Consider the following 20,959-nt stretch of genomic DNA (forward strand, 5'->3'; position numbering starts at 1 on the left):
CCTTTGATTCCCATACTATAAGGGTAAGATTGTTGTTAATCTTTGATTCCCATCCTATAATGGTAAGATCAATGTTAATCCTTTGATTCCCATACTATAATGGTAAGATTGTTGTTAATCTTTGATTCCCAGACTACAATGGTAAGATTGTTGTTAATCTTTGATTCCCATACTATAATGGTAAGATTGTTGTTAATCTTTGATTCCCATACTATAATGGTAAGATTGTTGTTAATCTTTGATTCCCATACTATAATGGTAAGATCGTTGTTAATCTTTGATTCCCATACTATAATGGTAAGATTGTTGTTAATCTTTGATTCCCATACTATAATGGTAAGATCATTGTTAAACTTTGATTCCCATACTATAAGGGTAAGATCAATGTAAATCTTTGAGTCCCATACGATAAGGGTAAGATTGTTGTTAATCCTTTGATTCCCATACTACAATGGTAAGATTGTTGTTAATCTTTGATTCCCATGCTATAATGGTAAGATTGTTGTTAATCTTTGATTCCCATACTATAATGGTAAGATTGTTGTTAATCTTTGATTCCCATCCTATAATGGTAAGATCAATGTTAATCCTTTGATTCCCATACTATAATGGTAAGATTGTTGTTAATCTTTGATTCCCATACTATAATGGTAAGATTGTTGTTAATCTTTGATTCCCATACTATAATGGTAAGATCATTGTTAATCCTTTGATTCCCATACTATAAGGGTAAGATTGTTGTTAATCTTTGATTCCCATACTATAATGGTAAGATTGTTGTTAATCCTTTGATTCCCATACTATAAGGGTAAGATTGTTGTTAATCTTTGATTCCCATCCTATAATGGTAAGATCAATGTTAATCCTTTGATTCCCATACTATAATGGTAAGATTGTTGTTAATCTTTGATTCCCATACTATAATGGTAAGATTGTTGTTAATCTTTGATTCCCATACTATAATGGTAAGATCATTGTTAATCCTTTGATTCCCATACTATAAGGGTAAGATTGTTGTTAATCTTTGATTCCCATACTATAATGGTAAGATTGTTGTTAATCCTTTGATTCCCATACTATTAGGGTAAGATTGTTGTTAATCTTTGATTCCCATCCAAGAATGGTAAGATCGATGTTAATCCTATGATTCCCATACTATAATGGTAAGATTGTTGTTAATCTTTGATTCCCATACTATAATGGTAAGACTGTTGTTAATCTTTGATTCCCATACTATAAGAGAAAGATTGTTGCAAAACTTCGATTCTCATACTATAAGGGTAAGATTGTTGTTAATCTTTGATTCCCATACTCTAAGGGCAAGATTGTTGTTAATCCTTGATTCCCATACTATAATGGTAAGATCAATGTTAATCCTTTGATTCCCATACTATAATGGTAAGATTGTTGTTAATCTTTGATTCCCATACTATACTGGTAAGATCATTGTTAAACTTTGATTCCCATACAATAAGGGGAAGATCAATGTTAATCTTTGATTCCCATACGATAAGCGTAAGATTGTTGTTAATCCTTTGATTCCCATACGATAATGGTAAGATTGTTGTTAATCCGTTGATTCCCATACTACAATGGTAAGATTGTTGTTAATCCTTTGATTCCCATACTACAATGGTAAGATTGTTGTAAATCTTTGATTCCCATACTATAATGGTAAGATTGTTGTTAATCCTTTGATTCCCATACTTCAATGGTAAGATTGTTGTTTATCCTTTGATTCCCATACTATAATGGTAAGATTGTTGTAAATCTTTGATTCCCATACTACAATGGTAAGATCATTGTTAATCTTTGATTCCCAGACTATAATGGTAAGATCAATGTTAATCCTTTGATTCCAATACTATAATGGTAAGATTGTTGTTAATCTTTGATTCCCATACTATAATGGTAAGATCAATGTTAATCCTTTGATTCCCATACTATAATGGTAAGATTGTTGTTAATCTTTGATTCCCATACTATACTGGTAAGATCATTGTTAAACTTTGATTCCCATACAATAAGGGGAAGATCAATGTTAATCTTTGATTCCCATACGATAAGCGTAAGATTGTTGTTAATCCTTTGATTCCCATACGATAATGGTAAGATTGTTGTTAATCCGTTGATTCCCATACTACAATGGTAAGATTGTTGTTAATCCTTTGATTCCCATACTACAATGGTAAGATTGTTGTAAATCTTTGATTCCCATACTATAATGGTAAGATTGTTGTTAATCCTTTGATTCCCATACTTCAATGGTAAGATTGTTGTTTATCCTTTGATTCCCATACTATAATGGTAAGATTGTTGTTAATCTTTGATTCCCATACGATAAGGGTAAGATTGTTGTTAATTCTTTGATTCCCATACTACAATGGTAAGATCATTGTTAATCTTTGATTCCCAGACTATAATGGTAAGATCAATGTTAATCCTTTGATTCCAATACTATAATGGTAAGATTGTTGTTAATCTTTGATTCCCATACTATAATGGTAAGATTGTTGTTAATCATTTGATTACCATACTATAAGGATAAGATCATTGTCAAACTTTGATTCCCATACTATAAAGTTAATCTGTCAGGGTAAGATTTCTGTTAAATCTTCTAAGATTACTGATTGTGGTTGGGTGACGAGAATAAGATTTTGGTTGAGGTCCGGATGCAGATGCGGCCTATCAGTGTGATACAAAACAAAACGGTTCAACCTGGTGGAGGTATACGGCCTGTGCTCTTCCGTTCTTAAGGCCCGGTCACACCTTGACGTTTTAGCCAAGCTGTTGAATACGTTGAATACGTTATGGGTAAGTTTTGATAACATTGAGAGCACGCTGAAAAACACTGCCATACGTCGTTGTACGTTGGCTTTAAACGTTGTACTTTTCGGTTGTCCTCAAATTTTTGCATGCTTGAAATTTCACGACATATGCTGGCGTATGACTCACACGTTCTGCGACGCTGGCCACAAGTTGTATGCACGGTCTGCGATCGTTGACAGACGTCAACACATGCTACTTGTAAGTTAATCATAAGTTGAGACACGCCGAGGTAATGTTTAGCGTACCCGAAACTTATTTCTAACCTATGATTAACGTGTTGTTGGCACGTTACGCGATCGTTGCCACACGTTGACAGACGTTACTTTTAAGTTACTCATAGGCTGAAAGACGTTGGTATAATGGATCGTCCTTGCGTCAGCGTCCACGGCCACGACACTTATTTGCAGCATTCTTCAAACTTTTCTTCGGCATGACGAGGATGTTCACACTTCGATGTCTAGCTTGGCTATGATTCCAATTGTCCATCAGCAGCGTCTATTTAAAATAGTCGAGTTTGAGCATTTTAACACGTTCAGAAGAAACGCTTCAAATTTCCAAACCCCAGCGTCAAAAAACAAAGGCGAGTGACAGCAATTTAAATCGTTCATTGTAAACAATGAAAATAGTTGAGTGGTACCGTTTCAAAGTCGTTGAGTGTAAAAAAAATTCAATTGTTGAGCGCAAGCGTCTACTTTCAATCGTGGAGATGCAGCCATTTAAATCGTTGAGTGGCAGCCTATGAATAGCAAACCCCACGTCACCGGCAAAGATAAACTGCCGCACGATATGGATAAGTTAGGCTATCGTTGGGCATAGTTTGTGAACGCCGGCTACACGATAATTATTCGTTGGTATACCGTATCTATAAGTTATTGAAGCGCTCTATGCACATTATTAGTTCATTGTGCATTTGTCCAACCCGTTATGAATAGACCTAAATCGTAAAAACAAGCCATAGCTCATTGTTGAAAAAGCCCCATAAAAAATTAGCCGCGAAGAAATTCGAACAATGGTGCAAAGATGTCTCCTACCCGTGGACACGCGGACGCAAGGAGGATCCATCATAACCCACACCCTCCCCCTCACAATCACCTACTACTGCCAACATGAACAAACTACTACTAATACGAATACTGTTACTGATACTGTTACTGCTGACATGGACATCGACTCAAAAAGGACTCGAAAACACTGTTGGGTTCCCCTTTTATGAACACCATTTTTATATACCAATTCCTAAAATCGCTGGGAACACGTCTTTATATGGCAGTTGTAAGTTAGAAACACGTTCATTTATTTTTTTTGTCGACCGGAGGACGTCATTGGAATACGTCTGCATACGTCAATGTGTGTTGGGACTACGTAAAGAATTGGTTCAAAGCACGTCAAACATAAGTTAGAATTAAGTTTCGCGTAAAAAAGACATTACCGCGACGTGTTTCGACTTATGAGTAGCTTATAAGTAGCCTTTGTGGACGTGTGTAAGCGTCCACATATTGTGTGTAAAATTTATCCCCATCGCATGCGGAACGTGTGTCATATGTCGAGTACGTCGTAAAATTTAGAACATGTTTAAAATTTCTTGACGTACTCTACTTACTACGACGTATGATAGCGTACTTTAGCGTTCTACTCACGTATACCAAACTTACTCATACCGTATTTGACGTGCCCCAACGTTTTAGACACATTTTTCTTAGGTCGGCATACGCTGGCAAGATCGCCAAGGTGTGACCGTGATGTTGACACTTCCATTTCTACGGCAGTTATGATTCGAATCGTTGTGCGTCAGCCTTTTAATAGGCTACGTCACGACATCGTCGGCGATGCATGCAACGCGCTATGCCTAAGTTAGACTATCGTTGGGCATAGGTTGTGTAGGCCGACAACAGGTTCAGCATTCGTTATCTATAACACAACGAAACGTTCTGTGTCCGTTACTAATGCGTTATACATAAGACCAAGTCGCTATGAATACGTCCGAATCTTTAAAAAAAAAACATCAAAAGTTCAACGTAAGCCAGCATTTTACATAAATTTTAAAACGTTGCCATCGCTGGCTAAAACGTCAAGGTGTGACTGGGCCTTTACCACTGTTTGTCTGTCTGTATGTCTTTGAACAGGATATCAGAAAAAGTTATGATCGGATTCAGACGAAATTTAGTGGACAGTTTCTGTGTGTGACAAGGACTGACTAGTTAGATTTTGGTGAACATCTGGATCCGTTTTCAATAATTTTTCAAGTGATTCTTCACCATTGAGAGATAGAGCCAAAAACGATAAATAGCACGATTTCTCAAAAAGTTGTGAATGGATTCGGACGAAACTTGGTGGACGCTTTGGGTGTGTGACAAGGAAGAATTGATTCAATTTTGGTGAAGATTCGAATGTGGATCTGATAAAAAAAATTTCAGTGATTCTTCACCATTGAGAGATAGGGCTAAACTGATATATATATATATATATATATATGTATATGTATATGTATATGTATATATATGTATGTATGTATATATATATATATATATATATATATATATATGTGTGTATATATATATATATATATATATATATATATATATATATATATATATATATATATATATATATGTATATATGTATACAGCACGATATCTCAAAAAGTTGCAGATGGATTCGGATGAAACTTGCTGGACAGATTGGGTACGTGACGAGGATGAATTGATTTGATTTTGATGACTATCCAAATCCGGATCCGGATACGAGAATTATTTAATTTTCAAAGTGATTTTTCACCATTGAGAGATGGGGCCAAAAATGACGCATAGCATGATATTTCAAAAAGTTATTGGGCCTGATATGTTCTACTTGTTAATTCTGTTTTTGGCTTTGTACACTGGTGACATCATCAGGTGCAAACAATTTTCAAATGTTGTTTTATGTTCGCAGGTTGTCACGTTTTATCATTTTTATTCAGATCACTTCTCCAAATGCTGTGTGTTGGTGAAAATCCTTGGACTGTATCAAACATATATCCGTGATGTTAACGTTACGTCAACGATTAAAGTATGCAGACGTAGTTCAAGAATTTCAAGAATCAACAGTTTGGCATATCTCATGATGTAACTAGAGGGGGAGCACTCGGGAGAGTGCAAAACCTCCGCCGCCAATACTGTTGGGTCACTCAAGTGAACCTTATATCTTATTCATTAAATATGATGTCAACAGTGCTGACAGAGTTATAGTTCTTTTCTCCATTTTTGGGGGGGGGGAGGTTGGAAATCACTTAAAACATGTAGAAATGCAAAAAAAAGAAATCGAAATTTTGTTGAAAAAAGTTGCAAAAATTTTTTTTCTTCAACAATTTATTTGGGGGGGGGGAGGTTGGAAATCATTTAAAATATGTAGAACTGCAAAAAAAAAAATTATTCTCTAAATTTTTTTGGGGGGGGTTGGAAATTACTTAAAACATGTAGAAATGCAAAAAAAATTTTCTCTAACTATTTTTTTGGGGGGCGGGGGGGTTGGAAATCACTTAAAACATGTAGAAATGCAAAAAAAAATCCTTTTTTGAGGGGGAGTAACAATTTTTTTGGGGGGGGTTGGAAATCACTTAAAACATGCAGAAATGCAAAAAAAAAATTTTTTTTCTCTAAATTTTTTTGGGGGGAGGGGACCAAGTCCAAAATTTAATGCCATGATCCTTGGACCATACCTAACCCCCCCCACAAAGTTTCGTCGAAATCCGTCGAGGAGTTTTTCCGTAATACTGTTCACAAACAAACAAACAAACAAACAGAAAGGGGTGAAAACAGTAACCTCCATCCATCTTCGAAGATGGCGGAGGTTAATTATGAAGACGTATACCCCAAATTGAATCATTATTTTTTTTTTTCCTTTCCCATCTTCTGCAGAGCTTGCTGTTTCTGCATCACAACTGGCAAGAGATCGTTGGGACACCTGGGTAAGCATGCGCCAATCCCTTGATACTCCGAAGGGATCATAACTTCATTGGCAGATGCACCACCTCAACATTAAGACAACAGAAAGATGCAGCATGGGCAAACAAGCTATCTTCACCTGCTAACCCCTTAATGAGCCACTCCACGTATTTATGTCAACTTCAAATCTGATGATAGACTCGATATGGACAGAACACCACGTATTTATGTCAACTTCAAATCTGATGATAGACTCGATATGGACAGAACACATCGGAGCTCACTCTCTCTCTCAATTATATCGTTACCTTGGGTAATGGCTTGAGCGAGCATAACTGAGTGAAGGCTCACTTCGACTTTGGGAGAGGGTGTGGCGATAACATATCGAACGTGTCGTCTGTAATGTTATCATAATGTCGAAATTCACCCGAAGAAAAGAAGAATTGGACCATTTAGAAAATAGAGACATTTGAGTAGGGAAGGAAGGAGGGAAATGCTTTATAAAAATGGGAACTGGAATGCTGAAGACCAGGCATTCATCATGGCCGCTACAGCTTGTGCTTGCCGCAAGAGTAATTATAGTGGATCCATCTTTACTATATACACAGCGCTTTGGCACTGTTCCCTTTTTCCATGTATAAATTTTGCAATATGAAGAGTATTGTGCCTCCGACGTTTGGGGTGTTGCCAAAGGCTGCTAGGTCGAACAATTTGTTAGAAGAGCATCTTTTTCAAAACGGAGCAACGTCACTACAACTGCAGCTTATTAAGCTACCATCGTCGGCCACAATGGGCCGCAGCTCCAGTCAGGAATCGCCACGGGGTCTTTAACTTCTCGGAGTCGACGAGCCACCCGGCTCGACGTCCCTCTGGCCGAGAGCCGTGGACCAAGATGCCACGCCCGCCGCGTGCCACTCGGTCTGAATCACGTGACAGCATCGTCGACCTGTGAGGACTTGGTTTTGGGGTCGACGAGTGGGCGTGTGGCCAGTCCAGGTGCCTTCTGGTCCGGCCTGTCGCCCTTACCCGTCCGCCGTCGGCCTGGCTTCCCCCGGGTCAGAGCACGGGCAGGAGCGCCTGGTGCCATGGTGGAGACTTTAAAGGTGGCGTTGCTTGGTGCACCCGCTGTTGGAAAGACTTCCATCATCCGACAGTTTGTGTGTGGGGAGTTTCGTGAAACTTATGTCCCAACACGTGCTCGTCAGGTGTACTCTCCTGCTGTTGTACTCAATGATCACGTCTTCGAATTGCGACTTATGGACCTGCCTCCTCTCGCATCCTTCCCACTCACTTCTCTGCAGGTGGGTTTGTTACACTTGACTGAGCATGGCCAATAAAATGCAAATGCAAAAACTCACTATACTCACTTTGAGGGGTTTTGGTTTTCATTGCTCACATCAAATACAAGTTTAGTTTTTTGTGAGGACATCATGTGCACCTCTCGCCAGGTGATGCACAGGCTCTTGAGTGATCACCAAATAGCAATTTGGATTGCAATATGCTAAATGCATCTGCAACAAATTAACCACGTTCAAATGAAAGTTAGGCCTGTGATAAAGATTTTTGATATACGTACAAGCATAGTTCTGGCTCTGTTGTTGTTGCATCAGGCACCTTGTGGCTCAGCTTGGAGATAGAAGTATATGATGATACCAATGCTCTGTATTTAACCACGATCATATGCCTTGTGGTGGTGCTTCAGGTTTGATAGATGCGAGTAATGTGCTGAGAAATAGCAGTGTGAAATCTAGGTCGCTTTTGTGTTTTCATGGCGTACTGATTTTAATTTTACGTCCTCTGATGACCAAATGTGATTCTTGCTCGCCAAGTTCATCTCGGGTCTACGTGCAGGAGTGGGCAGACGTACGGTGCCACGGCCTGCGTAGCGTCCACGCGTACGTGCTCGTGTACGACATTTGCTGCTTTGAAAGCTTCGAGTACATCAAAATATTGCGGCAGCAAATCCTCGACTGCAGGTAGGACAGCACTATCGCTTTGTTCAAGGTCATCGGTGCTTTACTGAGAGATGCCAAGTGTGTTTGCATTATGATCTATTGTGCACCCAAGCACTCGTATCAATGGAAATCTAATTTGTGGCATCTTTGTTTGTTTTTTTATTATTTATTTTTACTTTTTTACAATGCCACATCATGCCAGACACCTTGTGCTTATTCTCTACCACTTGCATGATCTTCTGGTGCTGTACCAGCAGGGCAGTGCTTAATTGTCGATCACGCTGACCTTCAGCAAACGTTGCTGAAACAATTTTTCAACTTATGACGTTGTTATGAATACATGAGAACCCTTTTGTATTTCATTGGTCATTGAGTCAGAGTAACGTGAATGCATTAACTCTTCCTTCTCTCGTGAGGGAGATACCGTAGCGCTCAGAACCAGCATCACAGATCATGACCAGGTTAGCCCGTTTGGCATTCCCATCTGAGCAATTCGCTCATGATGCTGGGATTCCAGTTTGAAATCCCACGTACTGCTTTGATTTATCCATTACTTTTTAATGTCCTTGTCGTGCATTTAAGAAGAAAGTGCCAAGTTCGGCGATGAGCCTTAAACATTGTTTGGGGAGCAAAAAACAATCCATGAAGCAGAATGTCAGCAAGAGAGGCCTCTTGTGGACATGTGCTTCACTGTAATAAGGTTTAGCTTTGTGCATTGTGCCACATTGCCATTCAGTTACTAATTATACATCAAGCACAATAGATCATGTGAAATTATAAAGGATAATGTTAAAAGGAAATTGTGACCTCATTTTAGGATTGGATGTGACGGGTATCAGACTATCAAAATTTTGGATGGATGGAGCAGTGGAGGGGTTGGGTGAGATAGTAAATAGAAAATGGAGGGAGTGTGAGAAGACTGGTGAGAGGATGGAATTAAGGGGAAGGAAGATGTATGAATGGAACATTTGGGGTGGGAGGAGAAGGTGATGGCAGTCAAAATTCTACTATGTTTGTACGTGTAATATTTAGTTTCATTAATTCATGTACAGTCACGTGCAGTTACGCTTGTTTGCATAACTGCTCAGAGTGCAGCGATGCAGTGTTTCTTCCCTGTACAGGAATCCAGGATTTGTTGTGAGTGCTGGCGATAGCTCACCTAATCTTTGTTAAAAGACACAGTGGGATCTTTAATGTCCACCAACTAATGCTTGCACGTGGAACACCCAGTTTTATGTCCATCCGAGGAATGGTACCCTCATTGTTGGAACGCCCTTCCTGTAAACCACCAATCTGATACTTTAAAGAGGGGTTGAGAATCCAAATCGGACAAGACAGCTCAAAGCCGAGCACACGACCTATGCGTCATCCTGTCAGACTTGATACATCTCTTGACGACCTCTCTGGGAAACCAAACAACCTCTTTATTAACCTCCGCCATCTAAGATCGGAGGTTACTGTTTTCACCCCTTTCTGTTTGTTTGTTTGTTTGTTTGTGAACAGTATTACGGAAAAACTCTTCAACGGATTTCGACGAAACTTTGTGGGGGGGATTAGGTATGGTCCAAGGATCATGCCATTAGATTTTGGACTCGGTCCAAAATACAATATGGCCGCTATGGCGGCCATTTTGAAAAAATATTTGAATTTTTTTTTTTTTTGCATTTCTACATGTTATAAGTGATTTCCAACAAAAAAACATGCCAAAATTATAATTGCGGCTGATTTTGGAACTTCAGGTGGATATACCCACGTAAAATCGATTTCTGTCTCAAGGAATCTAGTTATGACAAATGAATTGAGCATGTAAAAGTAAAAGGGAAAGTTGTAAACTCTAACTCTGTGAGCACTGTTGACGTCAAATTGAATGAATAGGATATCAGGTTCACGTTAGTGACCGAGCAGTATTGGCGGTGGAGGTTTTGCACTCTACCGATTGCTCCCCCTCTAGTTATGTCTGTGTTGGACACTCATCCCAGAAATGATTGGGGGGTTGTATCTGATGCTTTGTCTGTTGATTGTCCTTTTTTCATGAGCAGTTCATAAACTTCAAATGGATCCCCACCCCCCACCCACCAAACAAATGTCAAGAATAATGTGAGTGCTTCGATATCTGAAAGTAATCTGCCTTTTGAAGCAGTATTTAAAAGCAAATGGCCAGGAGCTTGGAGCTGCCATTTGTTCCTTGGCAAGAATAAGTGGGTGAATTTGATAATCCATCCCTCCATCCATTGGGACCATACTCTGTGCAGAGCGTTGGTGCTGCCAAAGCAGTCTCCTGGGCTATTTGGCACAATCTGAGATGGGTTGCGACTCCAACACAGGATACCAGCAAGCTGACACTCATTTTGCTGACCTCAGAAGGATGATGGGCAGTCAACCCCACCTGGTATTAATTTAACAGCTAAGGGGATTTGAACTCAGGATCCTAGGATCTCAAGCGCACCACCCTAACCATTAAGCCAACACCAGCCTTAAAATTTGATAATGTTCCAAGGAAATCAGACACAGGTGGAGGCCATTCAGCCCATCATGCCTGCACGAACACCATACTAATTTATCAACACAAGATCCAAAGAAGAAAATGCATATTTTATTATGTTTTTTTTTAATCTTTTTAAAGTTTTTGTATCCCCCCCCCTCAGGGGAGAAGGGGGCATGGGCTTGGTTAAAAACACACATCAACCACACAACCCCCCCCCCCAACCCCTCATGAGAGCCCACCAACAGCACTCTGTACACATGCACACAATCACCCATCGATGCTCAAACTACCTAAAAGTCCTATCAACGTCCCCATACCCCTCATCCTCCATAACTTCCAGGTATCTATCTAATTCCAATTTAAACTAATCGACTGTTTCTGTTGCCACTACCTTTCCAGGGCGGTCATTCCATGCATTAACTTCTCTCTGAGTAAAAGTCCCCTACCTTACTACGGTCTTAACTCTCAGGCCATGGCCCCTGGTCCTATCACTGTCGACTCTGTTGAATAATTCATCCGCACTTGTTTTATCTCCACCTTTCATTATGTTAAACATCTTTATCGTATCTCCTCGTAACCGCCTCCTTTCTCGTGTTTAAAGCCCCGTCTTCTTCAGCCGCTTCTCATAGTTGAGTCCAGCTCGGCCCGGAATCAATCTAGTAACCCTGCGCTGAACCCTCTCTATGGCATCTATGTCCTTCCTGAGTTGTGGTGACCAGAACTCCACACAATATTCTGGATGTGGCCCTCACTAAATTCCTGTACAATGTTAACACCCTCTTTTTGATTTATAAATGATCCCTCTCCAAATACAGTTTAAAACCGTATTTGCTCTACCTACAGCTGCCTGGTGCTCTGCTACCTGCTTACCTCCCATATCCATTACCACCCCCAGATCCTTCTCCTGTGTGACACACTCCAAAATTACCCCTTGCATCCTGTAATCTCCATTTTCATTGTTATTTCCCATCCCCAACACCTTACACTTGCTCTGGTTAAATTACATCTGCCAATTTTTTTTCCCAATCCATACAAGTATCACTACTTTCCTGAATTTGATCACCACCCCCTCTGCTATCCACCTTATCTCCAAGCTTTGTGGCATCTGCATATTTGGAAACCCTACTCTTCACCCCATTGTCCAAATCGTTGATGTAAATAATGAATAGTAATGGTCTGAGTACTGATCCCTGAGGTACCCCACTACTTACATCCTCCCAGCAAGACATCCTCCCACTCACAGCCACTCTTTGCTTCCTATCACGAAGCCAGTTTGCAATCCAATTAACTACCTGACCAGCCACTCCACAAGCCCTCACTTTGGCTAACAACCTCCGATGTGGTTCCTCATCAAATGCCTTCTTAAAGTCTAGATATACTATGTCCACTGCCATTCCCTCATCCACCCAATCAGACACTGCTTCATAGAACGCTAAAAGATTTGTTAGATAGGAACTACCTTTGGTAAACCCATGCTGACTACCTTTAGTTTGTATTTGTTTCAATGGTTCCTCATCTGGTCCTTAATTAATGTCTCCAACACCTTCCCCACAACTGAAGTTAAACTAACAGGTCTATAGTTTCCCAATTCTTCTCTGGTACCTTTCTTAAATTATGGAATTACATTTGATACTCTCCAATCTTCTGGTATCTGCCCTGACTCCAGGGAACTATTGAAAATATCCGTTAACATCTCGCTTACCTGCTCAGCCACCTCCGTCAATACTCTCGAGTGCATGTTATCTGGACCCGGAGCCTTATCTTCTCTTAGATGACCTAGCAGTTCCTTTACTTCCTCCACTCCAACCTGGATCTTCTGAAAAGCTCTTCTTCACCTCCTTGATAGGTAATTACCTGTTTAATAAGCCTGCCATCTCAATTTCATCAGTAACCACTCTCCCAGTGCTATTCCGCAATGGCCCACACTGGTCCTCACCTCTTCTTTTCCCCTGATATACTTAAAGAAAGCCTTGCGATTATATTTAATACTAGCCGAAACTCCGTCACAGACGGATTCCATTCATTCAACCACCCTCACCAGCTCACCCACACTCGAGGGACATGGACTGGACAGGGCGTGCTTGCCCCTCCTACTCATCCCCCGCCCCTGCCACATTCCCCCCCGCCTCCCCCCCCCCGCCTTCAAATTTAATACCCAGCCCCACCCCCGCCTCTTCACTCCCCGTCCCCTGTCTCTTGATTCCCCGCCCCACTTGACCCTGGGCTTCCGCCCCCTGTCCACCCCCTCACACTCAACCCCGCCTAATTCACCCCAGCCCCGGCCCACTCATCCCCCGCCCCATTTCCCCCCATCTCCCGCTTTCAATTTGCTTACTCCTGCCCAAAAATTTGCTTACCTTGCCCCCCGCCTCTTCACTCCCTGCCCCCGTCTCTTCATCCCCTGCCCCCGTCTCTTCATCCCCTGCCCCCGTCTCTTCATCCCCCACCCCCGTCTCTTCACTCCCTGCCCCCGTTTCTTCATCCCCCGCCCCGCCTCTTCACTCCTCGCCCCCGTCTCAACGAAAAGTGTTTATTCTGCTTCAGAGTTGAAAGTTGACTATTGCCACTATGTGCTATGCACTCTTACAGGTACGAAGTCTCTTTCAGTCCAGGTAACAGTACCGAGAAAAACGTGACGCAACCGCTCGGTGGAGCACAAAATTGGTCCTTCAGTATTAATATATAGAAGATACAATGTTTCTTGTTACATTTTTGTGTTAAATTCACATTCTGAGGAAGTCAGCATGTGCAGAAGAGGGTTTTACATTGCAGACGCTATTTTCGAGGAGTGGAATTACACCGCTCGGCGGTAACGGTCTGTCGACGGCAGACGTAATGACGTCGGCGAATGACCGATGATGTCATGATGTCCTGACGCCTCTCAGCGGTGACGTCACACGTCGCCATGTAAACGAATGCAAAACGAAAAGTGTTTATTCTGCTTCAAAGTTGAAGGTTGACTATTGCCACGATGTGCGATGCACTCTTACAGGTACGAAGTTTCTTTCAGTCCAGGTCACAGTACCAAGAAAAATGTGACGCGATCGCCAGGAGGAGCACAAAATTGGTCCTTCAGTATTAATATATAGATTCTTAGCCATGTCCTCCTCATACTCTCTTTTGACTTGTCGAGTTATTTTCTTAACTTGCCTCTGTTTACTTAGATAGTGATAGAAATCTAACTCCAGTCCTGTTATTTTAAACCTATTAAGTGCCTTCTGCTTCTCTTTAATCGTGTTCCTTATCTCACTGCTCAACCACCCTGGTCTCTTTCTACTTCGAGTTTTTCACCTCATTGGAAAGTACTTACTCTGCACTCGACACATTTGGTCCTTAAAGGTTTCCCATTTCTCTGATGCTGATTATCCTGTTGTTTGAGTCTCCCTTTCTACATCACCCAACTCTCTCCTCACACCCTCCTTCCCTCCTTCCTTCCTGAATCTAATCGCCTCACTTTACTATCCTGAACTTAACAGAATCTTTGCACACACAATGTTTTGGTCACTTGATCCGAAATGCTCCTCGACCTCCACCTTCTCCCCCATATTGGGATCGTTACTTAAAATGAGGTCAAACACTGCACTCCCCCTCGTGGGCTTATCCACAAACTGGGTTAAAAAGCAATCCTGGACTAAAACTAGGAAATCCCCATCTGCTCTGTCCTTTCCCTGTTCCTGGACCCAATCTATCCCTGGCAAGTTAAAATCCCCCATAATCAATACTCTTCCCTCACCACATGCCCTTTTGAATTCTTCATGTACTCCTCCTCCCTCCTCCTCCTTCACACCCGGAGCCCTATAAAAGCATCCCACCAGTATCTTACTGTTTTTACAATCTCTAATCTCAACCCATACAGAATCCTCAACATTAATTCCCTCCTCAATGTCATCCCCTTTCTCTTGATGCAATGCTGTCCTTTACCCAGGTTGCTACTCCTCCTCCTCTTCTCTCCTTCCGATCACACAGATACACCTTGTAGCCTTCTAATCCTGTCCTCAAGTTACTCTCCTCCTAAAACCATGTCTCACTCACTGCAACTATATCGTCCTCCTCGTTATCCACTTTGGCTTCAAGCTCTTCCATCTTCTTATTTAAACTTTTGACATTGGTGTAGAATATATTTAACTTTTCCCTTCCTGAAATTCTATTTTCCTGCCTGGCCTTACTCATCACAATTACATCATCCGTTACTTCCTTAATACCTTCCCCACCCTCCACTGACCAAAAAACAGCCTGAATTTCTTCCCAAATTCCCACTGCAAACCTTGCTGCACCATTTTATTTAACATACGGCCATCATTCCGGAAACACTACCTTTGTCCCTGAAATGATTCCCACTGCTTCTTAAATGTAAAACCTTCCTCCCTACACCAATCTTTCAGCCATTGGTTGATATAATTTGCTCTGCTCATAATTTCTATATTGTTTCCTAAGCTTAGGAGAATCCCAGAAAACATGACCTCGCAACCATTTGCTTTCAGCCACTTTCCCAATATCCTGTATCTATTTTTCAAAACCTCAGAGTAAACTTTCCCTACATCATGCGCTCCTCCGTGTACCACAAACAACTTCTTCCTACCCTGACCCAATACCATATCGTTTACCCTTCCTTCAACATCCCAAACTCCTACTCCTTCAAATCTGCACAGAATTCTGTGTTTGCAATCCTTCTTGCAGAATGAAGAATCAACATATTTAATAATCTCATCACCCACAAAAACTTTCTCCCATACCTTGTGTCTACCAATTTATGTTGCTGCACCTGCACCACTTCATGCATCCACTGCACCTCCTCTACCGCCTGCCCCCGCTGCACCGTCACCACCGCCTGCCCCCGCTGCACCGTCACCACCGCCTGCCCCCGCTGCACCGTCACCACCGCCTGCCCCCGCTGCACCGTCACCACCGCCTGCCCCCGCTGCACCGTCACCACCGCCTGCCCCCGCTGCACCGTCACCACCGCCTGCCCCCGCTGCACCGTCACCACCGCCTGCCCCCGCTGCACCGTCACCACCGCCTGCCCCCGCTGCACCGTCACCACCGCCTGCCCCCGCTGCACCGTCACCACCGCCTGCCCCCGCTGCACCGTCACCACCGCCCGCCCCCGCTGCACCGTCACCACCGCCTGCCCCGCTGCACCGTCACCACCGGCTGCCCCCGCTGCACCGTCATCACCGCCTGCCCCCGCTGCACCGTCACCACCGCCTGCCCCCGCTGCACCGTCACCACCGCCTGCCCCCGCTGCACCGTCACCACCGCCTGCCCCCGCTGCACCGTCACCACCGCCTGCCCCCGCTGCACCGTCACCACCGCCTGCCCCCGCTGCACCGTCACCACCGCCTGCCCCCGCTGCACCGTCACCACCGCCTGCCCCCGCTGCACCGTCACCACTTCCAAATATCCTCGGCAACATCACTCCACAACTGTAAGCAACTATTATCTACAAATTTCTCACATTCTGCTACTTGCTGCAAATTATCGATGCATTCCTTCAACCTCGTAATAACCATCCTCAAGTGGGCTATGTTATCTGTGTTGTTATTTCGATAAGATAACCTTTTTATTTCCAGGAAGTGAATGCATTCTCCACAATATTAGATTTACTCATATGCTCCATTAAATTTCTTTGACTGAAACAAGTTATTTATGACAAATACATGAAAGCGGCATTTATTTGCCTCTTCTTCCTGTCTCATGACAGTAAAAATAATGCAGAGCCTTGCTAGGTTAGTGTATTTGGCTGGGGGTGAAGGTGACCCCTTTCACACACATTGGGGTACTGTTTTAAAAGAGGTCACTCAGGGATGTACCGACTCGAGTTGATCTGAGTATGGAGTCACACGAGCGCACACACACACACACACACACACACACACACACACACACACACACACACACACACACACACACACACACACACACACACACACACACACACACACACAACACACACTATATTGGGTGTACTTACTGAAAGGATTTATCAGTATAGAAGGCATAAAAGCTCAAATGTACTGTGTGTTCCCCAGCCCTCAAATGGAATTTCATGTCTGCTCACTTTCTGAATCTTACTCTTCCATCTTCTCCCCTCTCTTCCTTTCCTGGTCTGCTGTATGTTTATATTTTGGACTCATCTGCTTGGAATGACGTGGTGTGTTGGAATGTGGCGATTTGATGTGATCCTCCACGTGCCATCGACTCGTTTGGAAATTGTGTGGCCTTCGGCGTTACCTCCACGTGATTGACCCACCATGAAACATCACGGCACATCTTTGGACCAATGCTTTCCCTTCTGCCTCTGTGGATTACGATGCTCCGTCCTTTCTCACCAATGGGAATGTGTTGCTGTACTGTGGGTTGGGTATGTACAGGACTGGCGAAGTGCCTATCCTCATTGTTGGAAACAAACGGGACCTGCAGCGGCGACGAGTCATGCCCAGACGGACGGTGGCTCAGCTTGTCAAGAAGTCTTGGAAGTGCGGATATGTCGAGTGCTCAGCGAAGCATAACTGGAGGGTGCTGTTGCTATTTCGCGAGCTTTTACGTGGTGTTGTTGGGAGCGGCATCAAACACGTTCACCCCTCGATCCGTCTTCAGGGTGCACTGCGTCGGAATCGCTGTAGCCTCATGTAAACGTGATCATGAAGTTGTGGCCTGACGTTCCTCTTCCCCTGTGGGGATGATGCTTCCGGAGAATTGGAAGAAAGACATTGACGTTATGGTGGCAGTTTCGTGTTGCCTGCGACATCTGTCCCAGAAATGCTCCGCATCCTTGTTGAGGCAATGTGGGCTGTGGGTGCCTCAAATTCCACAATTCTTCCAACAGCTGTGATGACAAAAGCTGCTAATGCTGTAGCACAGTTTGCAACACAATGTTTTGTTAACTGCCTTTGATTGTGTTTTCATCAGTCTGTTTTTTATGTTCCTTTATCGTCGATATGTATCAAACATTTGTTGAAAGAAAACAAAAAATGTTGGAATCGGTGGACTGGAAATTGATATTACTACTGATGTGATTGAGAATTGACCCCCAGATATTTTCTGTATTATTTTCCTTTAAAGTTTCTGTCACATTGTAGCAAAGACAGATTTCACACCAAATTAATTACACATCATGACAGCCTTCTTTGTCATTCCTCCTCCACCACAGCAAGTAAGTTTACCCCAAAATGTTGTTGCTTTTTGTGACCAAGACCCTCACATGGGGCTTGGTGCTAAGCACCTGCGCCTGTAGTGGCAGGTGTGTCAACTCGATGCCACTCACAGAATGTCCAGCAGAAAATGCACACGTAGTGAGTGTCTCCATCCAATTGTCTTATCATGGACGAGCCTAGGCCTTGCCTTCTTTTCAATGCTCAATCGATGCTGCCTGACACCCATGCACTCAAGGACCGGCCTCTCCTTGGTTCTGCTCAAGGTCAATTTACAATCGATTGGTTTTCTAAATGGATGTGTGACAGCAGCTTAGTTAATTCTTTTTGTAAGTAGAAGGGAAAGGGGGGAGGGAGGGAGAGTCGATTGTTTATTTGTTGGATTTTTTTTTGGGGATTAGGATGCAGCCTTGATTGAAGCGCATCCAAATAAGCAAAAGCATTCTTCGATCATCAAGGTTTCCCCTATCTTCGAACACTCCCCTCCCATCCCTCCCAAGCATTTGACTCCAAAGACAGAGCTTGCAACTGTCTTCTCTTCGAACCAATCTGCCCACCGCTTTCTTGTTCTCTATTTTTCTTTGTCTTCCTTACTCTGTCCCCCCACCCACCCCCGAAGCAAGTGTCATGTGTTGCATGCAAGAAATGAAGCTTTTTGCTTTGCTAGACGTCGACACCATGGAAACGTGATCACATGACCTACATTGCGTTTGCCCCACTTACCCTCCCACTCTGGACTTCAACCAGTGAACAACTGTGGCTTCCAGTTCACTTTAGACCTTTTGGAATAAAGGTTTTGCTTTTTTGCACACCTTGCTGTTTCTTTTTGTTTATTCCCCTTTGTTATAACCTGCTAACCCAATTCGTTCAAACCCTCCTATCAAGTGGTTATTCGGGCATTAAAAAAAAAAAAAACATGCAAACATTTCTTATTTTTTGGCTCTGATGTCTTTTAAAAGCATCAACCAATTGGGTGTCATCCGTTTATTACATCACACAGGACGAGGCAGAATAAAAAGCGAAAGAAAGGATGGTAGGATGGTGCGGAGAGAGAAAGGAAAGATGGCTGATGTAGGAGTAAGGGGATGGTAATGGCACGTATGGAACACGTGTGGGGAGAGGGGAACGATAATTCTGTCGTTGTTGCTTACGTAACTAGAGGGCTGCGATCGGAGATCACTTGTGGTTCCCGGTATAGCCAACTCGTAATATGAGCCAATCGGTCGCACTTAAAATTCTGCTTTATTATGAAAACAAACTTTTTAGATCCTCGTGGAGGATCTCTAAGTCTTACTCACATTGTTGTTCTTCATCTTCTTCTTGTGGACTTTTTTGTTTCACAACCTACAGTTTTCATCGAAACTTCCTGAAACTTGGCGTATATATGTAAAAATACCCTGCGCAGACAGTAACCATCTCCGATTTTGAAAATTCCTCCTAGAAAAAAAGTTATGACGTCAAAATATCTCCGCTAATGGAAATCGCCCAAAAGATTATCTCCGAAACTCGGCAAGCTTTTTGAATTCTGTTTGCGGGAATCGAACAGGGCATGAGCAGAGATGAATTACTGCACATATGATACATCACTATGACGTCATATCAATTTTTATGATGTCATTCCTATTTTTTTGACATTTTTTGTTTCACAACCCAGAGTTTTCATCGGATCTTTGTGAAACTTGCCATGTATATGCAGAAAGCCCACGTGCAGGCAGTAACCATCTCCGATTTTGGAAAGTCTTCCGAGAAAAAAAGTTGACGTCATAATATCGCCGCTAATGGAAATCGCCTATACCATTATCTCCGAAACTAGGCAAGCTGCTTAAATTTTGTTTGCGGGAATCCAGCCGGGCATTAGCACAGATAATTTATCACAAACCTGATACATCACAATGACGTCATATTCGTTTTTATGACGTCATTAAGAGGATGAGGATCTTAGCTCATTTGAGCTTGTTTTTCAAAAAAGCAGGACATTCCAAAAACCAAGACTAAAATCACTTCATGCCTCCGGGAACCATAATAATTAAATAAATTGATAATGACGAGAAAATTAAATAATAAAAAGGTCATGGAAAAATTAAATAATGGGAAATTCAAAATATTTAAATCATTGAAAATTGGAAAGAAATTAAATAATTGAAAATTAAATACAGACAAGTCCCGGTTTGAGAACGAGTTATTTTTCTGGACCCTGGCTCAAAGCGAAATGGTTCTCAAACTGGAGCAGGGAACACACTGCAATTTGATTGATGCCAACATATTAATTAAGGAAAATTTATAACCATAAAGGGTGTACATCGTGAAGTTATTATTTAAGTAAATATATAATAAGTACAGCACAATAACTTACATATGGACAGAAAATAGGACAAACACTCAAATAAATCAAAATGTACATCAATCAGCCAGTCATGTAGACAAAAATGACATTCTTTGTAGCGAATGTTCTCAAACCGACAGTTAACTGCAATTGAAAAATTTTTGAAAATTTAAGAAGTTAACAACTAAATAACTGAAAAATTAAATAAAAATAAAAATATGGGAGAATGAAATGATCGAAAATTGGAAAGAAAATTTAATTAAATAATGGAAAATCCTCCTTCAAAACGCAGGACA

General features: G+C 42.2%; 1 protein-coding gene across 4 annotated transcripts in view; it reads left to right on the forward strand.

Moving 5' to 3' along the window:
- The window catches only part of RASL10B (RAS like family 10 member B), a 37,577-nt gene extending 18,426 nt beyond the window's left edge, over positions 1 to 19,151 (forward strand). For all 4 annotated transcript variants that reach the window (XM_085879180.1, XM_085879179.1, XM_085879181.1 and 1 more), the window contains 3 exons: positions 6,723 to 8,050; positions 8,601 to 8,725; positions 17,561 to 19,151. In XM_085879180.1, coding sequence (XP_085735306.1) covers positions 7,835 to 8,050; positions 8,601 to 8,725; positions 17,561 to 17,822 — 603 coding nt within the window. In that variant the 5' untranslated portion in view covers positions 6,723 to 7,834 and the 3' untranslated portion in view covers positions 17,823 to 19,151. The remainder of the gene's footprint in view (positions 1 to 6,722; positions 8,051 to 8,600; positions 8,726 to 17,560) is intronic.
- The last annotated feature ends 1,808 nt before the right edge of the window (positions 19,152 to 20,959 follow it).

The sequence above is a fragment of the Eptatretus burgeri genome, chromosome 4 (assembly GCF_056783735.1).
Source record: "Eptatretus burgeri isolate ZD-2024b chromosome 4, Ebu_testis_v1, whole genome shotgun sequence".
NCBI lineage: Eukaryota > Metazoa > Chordata > Myxini > Myxiniformes > Myxinidae > Eptatretus > Eptatretus burgeri.